This window comes from Protomyctophum parallelum (genome assembly GCF_964188405.1).
Source record: "Protomyctophum parallelum genome assembly, chromosome: 12".
Taxonomy (NCBI): Eukaryota; Metazoa; Chordata; class Actinopteri; order Myctophiformes; family Myctophidae; genus Protomyctophum; species Protomyctophum parallelum.
Window position 1 is genome coordinate 13,905,040 of NC_139712.1, and position 10,692 is coordinate 13,915,731.

Sequence of the window (10,692 nt, forward strand, 5' to 3'; positions counted from 1 at the left end):
AAGCTGCGTCTCCTGTGTCAAGGCTGCGGGTTGCCCCCTGATCGCTACACGTCGCACTCCTTCAGGATCGGCGCAGCTACTACAGCGGCATCAAAAGTCCCAACTTCCACCCTCAAAGCTTTAGGCCGGTGGTCCTCCGCGGCTTACGAAAGCTATGTTAGACTAGACTTAAAAGATATTTTACAGGCTCAAATTCTCATGAGTCGTGAATAATGTGTTATTTGCTACTGATTTTTCTTACTTCTACAGAAGTACAATAAATTCTTTAAACTGTATTTGCATATTACTGTGGCTCGCAGCATTGCCGCATCATGATCATGCATGCGATCATGTTGCAAGCTAAAACTTGAAGCTCCAGGTGGTAGACTACTGGGTACTGATTTCAGATATTAATGATAATGATAGAATGTCCCTTTCGGTGATCCTGGTTGGGTTGGGTTATTTGTGCAGTGGGTCATGTTGGTTGCAGCGCGCAGCGAACCAGGACACCGTTTAGGACTCCTGAATTTCAGGGATCAACAGGCGCTGTACTGTTGAACACATTGACCTAGTCATCACATAATGCTAGAACAGGCGCTGTACTGTCGAACAGGCGCTGTACTGTCCAACACATTGACTAGTCATCACATTAGGCTAGCATGACCTATGTCTGATCCATGTCCTATGACCCTTGTCGCTGCGCGGAATGGATATCGGTATGGTCTTCCTGTTACAGGAAACAACAGGTGCTCTGTTGTACACATGTATAGCTTAGGGTTGGTGATGATCTGCTTTTTGGGGGTTTCGGATGTTTTGCGCTGTTGGGGGATTCAGAGTCCCTATGGTTGGGACTGATGCGCTTGACCTGAGTACCTAAAAGCAGATCCAATACATCGCCAAACCATAATAAATATATTGCATTGATTATCTTATATTCAATAAATATATATTACATCCTCCTTGAGTTGTCTGACTGAAATGAGCATTTGCGCCTGTCGTAGACATGCGCAGAGCAAGTTCAGTCAGGGAACCTCAGTCAGCGCGCCGGCCGTTAATTGGGCCACCGCAGCATCAAGCTCTCATCCACATGATTCACTCAGCCAATCACACGCTCACCCAATCTCTCATACCGGCTACTTGAACCAGAGGTTTTGCAGTCCTCTGCCTTCTTGCTTGCTTACACTGCTGTTGTATCAACGTGCCGTTGTCATACAACCTGCGCTCAACTTAGCTTGCTTTAGCCTACTGCCGTTGTATCAGCGTGCCGCTGTCATACAAACTGCGCTCATTCTGCTTACTTATACTGCTGTTGTATCAGCGTGCTGCTGTCATACATCCTGCACTCTTTCTGCTGCTGCTGCTGCTATACTGTATACTCGTGCTGCTGTATACAGTGCTCACCCACCTCCACCCCAGCTACCACCTGTCGTTTTGGATCTACTGTTTAGGTACGGGGGATTCAGAGTCCCTATGGTTGGGACTGATGCGCTTGACCTGAGTACCTAAAAGCAGATCCAATACATCGCCAAACCATAATAAATATATTGCATTGATTATCTTATATTCAATAAATATATATTACATCCTCCTTGAGTTGTCTGACTGAACTCTGGATCTGTCCGTTCTTGTCCCTTTTATGCCCACATATGGGGATCCCTGATGACATCAGTATATGCCTGATGAGTGATGACACACTGAGGTTAGACAAAACACATACTCCATATTTGGGCAGGCATACCTGCATTGGGAACTGTCGGAGGTCAGCCTGCCCACCAACAACAACTGGGGTTATAAATAGTTAGCGTGTCACAGGCTGTTATCATAAAACTTTAACTAACCAAGACGATGGCATCGGCTGAACACGGAGATGTCAAACCCAGTTGGGCGGACCAGGTTGAAGAGGAAGAAACCGATGGTCGGTTACCGCCTCCAAAAGAAACAATCAAAGGAAACATCAAAACCATTACAGAATATCAAATAGATGAAGCAGGAAAGAAGTTCAAGATTGTGCGGACCATCAGGATTGAGACTAGAAAAACCTCAAAAGCCGTGGCCAGGAGAAAGAATTGGAAGAAATTTGGCAACTCAGAGTTTGACGCACCAGGTCCTAATGTCGCTACCACCACTGTCAGTGATGATGTCTTCATGACCTTCATCTCCAGCAAAGAGGAACTGAACGCCCAAGACCAGGATGAAGACCCCATGAACAAGCTCAAGGGACAGAAGATGGTGACCTGCCGTGTGTGCAAAGGTGACCATTGGACCACCCGCTGCCCTTACAAGGACACCCTGTTGGCAACGGGAGGCGAGGAGAAGCCTGCCGGCTCAGGAGAATCGGAGCCGGCACAGCCGGCACAGAGCAAGGCCGGAAAATATGTTCCTCCCAGTTTGAGGGACGGAGGCACACGCAGAGGAGAGACCATGCAGTCCAACCGCAGAGCTGACGACAACGCAACTATTCGTGTGAGCAATCTGTCTGAGGACGCCTGCGAGGAGGACCTTCAGGAGCTCTTTAGGCCATTTGGCTCCCTTTCCAGGACGTACCTAGTCAAGGACAAGTTCACTGGACAGTCCAAGGGCTCTGCTTTTATCAGCTTCCACCATCAGGAGGATGCAGCCAAGGCCATTGCAAAGATGTCCGGATATGGTTACGATCATCTTATTCTCAATGTTGAATGGGCAAAGCCATCAAACAACTGAGTGCCACTATCCAACCAATATGCCAGGGGAGATTGTATTGTTCCAGAAGTTCAATTTGTCTGTTATTATATATTATAGAGCACCGAAGTCCTGACGTAACTCGCTCATCCCGACGATTCCCCTGGTTCGCGGAAGTAATTTCTCTATGGAGAATAACATGGGGTGATCTTAATATCGTCTACTATAAGCGTTGTGGTCCAAAAATAAACAAGCTGTCTCGGCGTTATTGTCAGGGAGGTGTCTCTGTATCGTTTGCAACAGTCAGTCACTCATATATGATACAGTCTGCTTCTAGCGAAAATCTAACTAATTCAGCAGCAGTAACATTAGCGTTTTCTCTCAGTCAGTTGATTCTTCATATCCATATGAGTGAAGCGGCCGGGGTGACATGTTTATTTTTCAAACACAGTTGTTATATGAGGCGATCTGAAATCGCCTCAATGGGGATTTCAATGCAACTAAACAAATACATGAACCTGGGGACTGACGCCCTCTACTGAAAGTGACGTCAGACTTCGGTGCTCTATAAAGGATTTTTTGATGAGAAAACAACTTTCTGCGCCTGAGTCTGAAGTATACCTCAGGTGTGAGAGATGCACATTCAAGCCACATTCAATTAAATCCAAAGATACAAAAACATCTCCTAGTTTGGGGAAATGTGACATTTCTCTCTGTGCTTTCCGCCAGGCTGTAAAGCACAGAGTATGTGTTCTCCCCTGTTCATATCTGTGTGTGTATCTCCCAGTGTTGTAATTGTGTCGACTACAACTATGACAAAATGTCAACTACCTTTTTGTCACAGACTAAAACGAAACAAAAAAATTAAATCACCCTTGTGTGAACTGAAGCCATCATACATCATCATACATCATCACATTCAGGCCAATTACAATAATGGCGTCCTCACTTGTCAGTCCTCACTTTTTATCCTTAATACTTACTTTGCTCAGCCAATCAAATCATCGCTAAGGGGTGCTCAGCCAATCAAATCATTGCTATGGGGTACACACAAATGGACAAAGCTGGGCATGGGAGGGACTAGCACCCCTCAAAAAGGGCACAACTCTGGGAAATTGCATGTGTGTTTCTGACAATTTCATGCTTTGAGTACAGTATGATGATGTATTGACCCACATGACGTCATAGGGACCCTAGCCTCGGAAACCCAGACGTTTTTATTTCCAGGGAGGAAAAAAAAGTCTGGGAGCGAATCCACTTCAATTCGGCATAGAGCAAACGTCGATCACTCTCTGCTGATTTCTGATCGTCTGCATCTTTGTTAAATTGACGCACACACGCACGAACGTACACACACACACTCCTCTCTCTGTCGCTCTAATTAATTAGTCTCATGTCGCGCAGCTGCGTCTAGATTCTCCCGGCGGATCCTGCCGGGAGCTGCCTATGCCATCAAAATAGGTGGACCCCAGGCTACAGGGACCCTGACTATAGTCAAAACAATCACACCCGTGTGAAGTGAGGGGCTCTGGCATGCTCCCGAGGCACGTCAGACCCCCTGTAGGAATCTGTTAGGAGATGTTAGAGGGAGTAGGATGAGAATTAGGGTGGGGGGGTGGGACGACGGAAGAGAGAACGGGGGGGGGGGGGGGGGGGGACCGAGGTTGGGTGGGCTTTATATACACGGGTGGAGGTGACCCGATTGGAGGTGGCTTGATAGGAGGTGGAGGTAGCTGCATTGGAGGTGTGGTCCTGCTCCTGAACTTCAGCTATGAGCACCATTAAGCCTAACCCATTTAGACCTGAGGCAGATTCTACAAATGTCTTCTAAGTCTAATGTTCTAGTCTAATTAAGGCTATGTGTTTGTTTGTTGCTATACAGTGGTGCTCAAACCTTTTCATTTCAAGGACCCCCAAAATGATATGTATTTACCTGCCGACCCCCATCTCAAAAACATGTTGTCCTAGGGATCCAAATAGTAGTAGTAGTAGTAGTAGTAAAGCAAATATTTGAGTTAAGACATTTAGCTTTAAAAATATATTTTCAAAGCCAATGTTCACAATATTTAAAAAATGACAGATCTACTTGAAGCCATTTCTTTAAAAGTCTACTAATGTGCTATACATATAGCTATAATCTAAAATGACACAGTGCTTCCCTGGTTTTAGTGTGTTATTCTGAAACATGGCACACCTCACCGTTTTCAGGGGCAGATGATACTACGTGCTAAAAGTAAATAAAGGGACATTTTTAGTAGGTGACAGAAAGCCATGCCTCAGGCGTCTCTCCACATACTTACTCACCCACGAGCATACGAGCATAAATATAGCTAATTGCATTGTTAACAACCCCCCACCACAACCCCCACCACCAATTAGCTGCCTTCCTCAACAGAGAATAGCAAACCAGCCAATAAGTCACTCTGCGCTTTGCATCCATTACAGGCCCTGCTACATCACCAAGGAGACCACACTCACACACACTTGCACTTGCACACATGCACACGCACGCACAGGCACAGGAACAGGAACAGAAAATGTATGCTAGTTGAAGCCACAGAGCTGAGCTGCATTCTTCTTAGCACATGTTTTCAACTTGTTGTAACCGCTGTGATACGAGAGGGATGTATGCAGTGCTTTACAACCACTGGTTCCCAACAGAAGAAATTAAAAAAGTATAGCGAAAATAGCAGATCTACAAGATTCTGAAACGTAGTTGTTTCTCTCTATAATCTATATATATTTTAATTTTCATGGAATTCTTTTGAACAAATGTTTGACTTTATCTTTAACTGATGAGAAATCCCGATCCCGACAACCTTGATGCGTGTCACTCACCATCTCTCTCCCCATTTCCTTTCTTTTGTAATACCCAGTGTCTAATACTCCTGAGCGCTACACTCCCTCTGCCAACCTGGGGAATGCAACGGAACGGACTGACCTCAGGATTACTGCATTTATTTTTGTGAGGGTATGCAAAAGGACATATAATGAGTGCTGCATGGCATCTTCTTCATTTCAATTTATGTGAGGGTACCTACAATATTTAAAAAAATCACACCCGTGTGAACTGAGTGGTGCAACTCCCCTCTCCCCCTGCCTCTCTCTCTCTCTCTCTCTCTCTCTCTCTCTCTGTAATTAGCAGGCAACAGTGCAACACTATATCTCTCTCTGTTTCTGGCACAACAGCGCCACAACAGCCCTACTGGTACTCATAGTCACATAGGTGAAGATGGTACTCATAGTCACATAGGTGAAGACGGACATTGCTGTTCCTTGGAGTGGTTGCAGTTTGCACCACTCAATAAAGACAAATGTAGGAAACAAAAAATAAATGGGTAATCACTACATGGTTAGCTGGAGTTAATATGACGCCTTGGTGACTTAGGTTCCAACAGCCAAGAACCTTGGTGTTGTCCTGGATAGTCAGCTCTCATTCAAAGCACACAATACAGCGTTCACTCGATCCTGTAGGTTTACACTCAGTCAGTCAGGCCAGCTCCTTATCCAGTCATATCAAAACTTGACTATTGTAACTCTCTCCTTAATGGCCTACCCAGCATGCGCACTTAACACATCGAACACGATAACCGAACGTTTACGTTCTTAATTAATATGTCCGGTGCAGGTAACAAGGCAGAAAAACTGCACAAGGTGAGGCCAGTGTTGGGACTTGGAAAAGGGTCCTCCTTCAGTGCTTTCCTTCAGCACCCTGTGTATAGGCCTTCCTGGACTGTATAGCAGCCAAAGTGTTAAGCCTCTCCAATTGATCCAGAAGGTCACAGCTCGCTTGGTATCCAAAATTATTATATCAGATGTACAAAACTCTGATGCTGGCCTTCAAAGTAACAAAACATATGGCAAGTCTGATCGGACCCGACAACCCACCTGTGCTGTGCAGTTGTGCTGTGTGAAAATATAATATAATAATCAATTCTGGATTAGTTGAAACACTGGATGTTTACTGAGCCTTAAAAACCATTTACAAAACAGATGGAAAATTATCTGCAGTAATTATGTTGTCCGTTCTAAATTATTTGGCTTTTCAGTTTCAAATCGACGGCCGGATTAGCTTAATGTGAGAATTTGCTGCAGAACCACTATTTTGCATTTTGAAACGGATTTTAAATGTCAAACAGACATCTGATGGTTTTAAATAGAGATCATTATGCAAGACGAGTGTGTTACTTGCTCATATCCATCCTACGGAGGCCATCACCCCTGCACATGCACGCACGCACACGCACACACTAAACACTCTAAACATGACATGAAATGAAAGACATCCCGTTAAAAGGACTGACAGTATCCAACTATCATGTTATTTTTTTCTTCTTTTTTTTCTTCTTCAAATTGCAGAATAACCCATTCTGACCGGGGATCAGATTCATACGAGGTTTCCGCCGGACACACACTGGTCTGATGAACCCATTCTGACCTGAGATCAGATTCTAAAAATGTCAGTCGCTCTTCGATTTTTCAAAAATAGCAGACCTACAAGCTCGTATCGCGCCACTCGGTGGCGCGATATGAGCTTGTAGATCTGCTATTTTTAAATAGCTAAAGCATAACATGATGCTGACACCAAAATGGGTGCCCGGTCAGAATGGGATAATCAGGTCTATTTATTGTAGCCAGGAAATTGTTCATGCTCACCCATTTAAAACCCTGAGGCCAGTTCTACAAATGCCTTCTAAATCGATAGTTCTCAAACTTTAGGACCCTATCCCCGTCGTTCCTGACCCCTCCAAATGAATACATTGGTCTACCACGGCAACATCAGCATGGCCAATATTGTTTTTGGCCTTCTTCCGTTCAGATGCATCTTCAAGCAGAACATTTCTCACAGAAACTACTGCAGAATTTAAAGATAAAGATTCTTCAAGATCTGTAGTGCAACAGAATGGTGTCTCTACGGCTTATATTGGCTCAGTGGCTCAAACGTTATGCACAGTTTGGACCAATCCACAAAGGTGATGGGTTGGGCTGGCCAATCAGGGAAGTTGATGCCTGTTGATGTCCCTAATAATTTAAATGGATCACCTTAGCAACCCCAGCCAGTTGCGCTCTATGCAGCAGGCAGACAGGCTCTGCACAGCAGACAGACAGGCTCTGCACAGCAGACAGACAGGCTCTGCACAGCAGACAGACAGGCTCTGCACAGCAGACAGACAGGATCTGCACAGCAGACAGACAGGCTCTACGCAGCAGACAGACAGGCTCTACAAAGTAGACAGACAGGCTCTACACAGTAGACAGGCTCTACACAGTAGACAGACAGGCTCTGCACAGCAGTCAGACAGGCTCTACACAGTAGACAGCCAGGCTCTACACAGTAGACAGACAGGCTCTGCACAGCAGTCAGACAGGCTCTACACAGTAGACAGCCAGGCTCTACACAGTAGACAGACAGGCTCTGCACAGCAGACAGACAGGCTCTACACAGCACTGAAAGAAGAAAGTGACCCTCATTCAAAATAACTCTAAGATGATAAAGTTTCAATTAACCAGAACGTTTACATAAGGGTCCATTTTCAATTCATCAGATCATTTTACTATAGGTTTATAATTTAGCATTTAATGCAGACGTAGCACTCTAAAATGTGTATACTCATAGCTTCACTGTACAGCTATATACTGTTAGACAGATGTAGGTTCTTAGCCTACTTATGATTCTTGATTAATGTTTATATGCATTTAATGTATTACCATGTAATATGATAATGTTGGGGAGTCACCTATAAAGTGAGAAGCTCATGTCTAGAACATTTAAATATGAAAAAGAAAGACAAATGAACATTTTCTCCAACAAGGGTTTTGCAAATCATTGCGTTATACCTAAAATGAAACTTTGTAACTTTATGTTGAACTTTTCATGTACAATTGACTCATATCTTAACAGAAAGTGTAACCAAATGCTGTTGTATTTACATTGTGCCAAAGTTACATTGCTTTATAAAATAATATATAAATAATACATAAGAATTAAATAAATAAAAACATTTTGGATGTATTTTTTTTGCAGTGAGGTCTGTACACACATCACTTATCACATCGCGACTAATTACAATACTCATTTATAACAGCTCCACTTACAACAGACATGCAAAATATAGGCTTGCTGCCACCTTGTGGTGACAACGGAGAAATGCATAATACACGTCCTGACATTAAATTAGCTTTGACAGAATGACTATGATTTGTTGTTGTTGTTGTTGTTGTTGTTGTTGTTTTGCAGTGAGTGCCATTCACATGTCATTCACCTGATGTAATCATACATTATAGAGACATGGATGAGAATAAATGCATTGGTTTTGAATATAGAAAATACAAACTGTATTGTAGGCCCTATTAGTTTCAAAATACTCAAAGTTTGCACAGACTCTACACTTTGATTGATTGATTGATTGAAATATTTATTAACAGTTTGTAGAATTTACAGTACATTTTAAGCACAAACTCAATACAAAGACTGTCAACTGTGAGTGGACGACCCAATTAAGCATTACACTTGTTTACAACAGGGTCCACATTGTTCAATTCATCAAAACATTTAAAGACATACAAACATTTAGAGACATACAAATAGACATTTCTATGTAGCTAAATTCATCATATGGGAAGCAAAAAAGGGAAAAGATACAATATACAGTGAGGGAAAATGGGGTGGGGGGGGTGGGGGGGATTCAGATTTTACAGAGGCCAGTTTCGAATTGCAGCCATCCGTAGGTGCCCTTTGAGAGCGGTTTTGAAGGAGTCAAGGGATTCACATGTCTTAATGACTGTTGGTAGGGCGTTCCACATTTTGGTGGCATAGGAGCGAAAAGAATTTAGTCCCTTGTTTGTGCCGAATCTGGGTTGTACATGGTTTGTTGCACTCCCTCTGGTGTTGTGGGTGTGGACTTCGTTTACATTAAGGAAGTATTTAGACAGGTACATGGGTATCTTGGTGGTGTATCGAATCTTGTGGACCAGACCCATTGCAAGATGCTGTACTCTGTCGACGACCCTAAGCCATCCCAGCCTGTCAAAGTGGGCAGGGGTGAGGTGGGTTCGGGGGGTGAGGCCAAGTAGGAGCCTGACCAGTTTGTTTTGGGAGGTCTGGAGCCTTATTTTAAGGGCCTTTGAGGTGCTGTGGTACCAAGAGGTGGATGCATAGTCAAAGAAACCTTGTACGAGGGCTCCTGTTAAGGTCTTCAAGGTGTTTTTGCTGACCAGTGAGGAGATCCTGTAAAGGAATCTTGTTCTTTGATTGACTTTTTTGATTACGTTGGTGGCCATCTTATCACCGGAAAGATTGGCCTCCAGGATGGAACCTAGGTAGGTAATTTGATCTTTTCGTGTGATAATATTGTCACCCACTCTAACCAAGAAGCCATCTGCCTTGCTGAGATTACTATTTGATCCGAAGAGGATGGATTCAGTTTTTCCCAGGTGTAAGGATAGTTTGTTATCAGCGAGCCAGGTGCAGATTCTACCGAGTTCAGAGCTGAGGGTCTTTTCAACCTGCAGTTTGTTCCTGTCCGAGACCAGCAGTGCTGAGTCATCTGCGAACAGGAACAAGTTGCAGTCACAAGCTGAAGTCATGTCATTAACATATATTAGGAACAGTAAAGGCCCTAGTATGCTTCCTTGTGGGACGCCACAGCTCACTGGGAGGGGAGGGGACAGTGTTCCGTTCACAGTGTTCCGTTCACCTCCACCATCTGTTCTCTCCCCTCCAGGTAGGATTGCATCCAGCTTAACTATAGGCAATGCAGATATTGAACAAGTAACCAAAGTTAAAGTTACTATGTTGATAATAAAATGTCCTGGAAGAATAATCAAATTGATGAAATGCCGAAAAATGGAACAACATATTTTCAGATTGGGGTCTGCGGCCAAATATAGATACATCTGGGGGTCCTTGACATGAAAAAGGTTGAGCACCACTGAAACATGGGTTTTTCAGAAAACATTTTGTAGAATCGTCCTCAGGTCTAAATGGGTTAAGATATATTTTAATATTATTATTTATTTTATTTTGGTTAAAAATAATCGTGTTTTAATCGTTTA

At 43.7% G+C, this 10,692-nt stretch overlaps 1 protein-coding gene across 1 annotated transcript; it reads left to right on the top strand.

Annotated features, from left to right (window-relative positions):
* Positions 1-1,824: 1,824 nt before the first annotated feature.
* LOC310867999 (eukaryotic translation initiation factor 3 subunit G-like) lies at positions 1,825-2,679 on the top strand (the record flags this gene model as incomplete). Its single annotated transcript, XM_083778203.1, has 1 exon — positions 1,825-2,679. One exon carries the CDS (start codon positions 1,825-1,827, stop codon positions 2,677-2,679), a length of 855 nt encoding a protein of 284 aa, XP_083634329.1.
* Between the last annotated feature and the right edge of the window lie 8,013 nt (positions 2,680-10,692).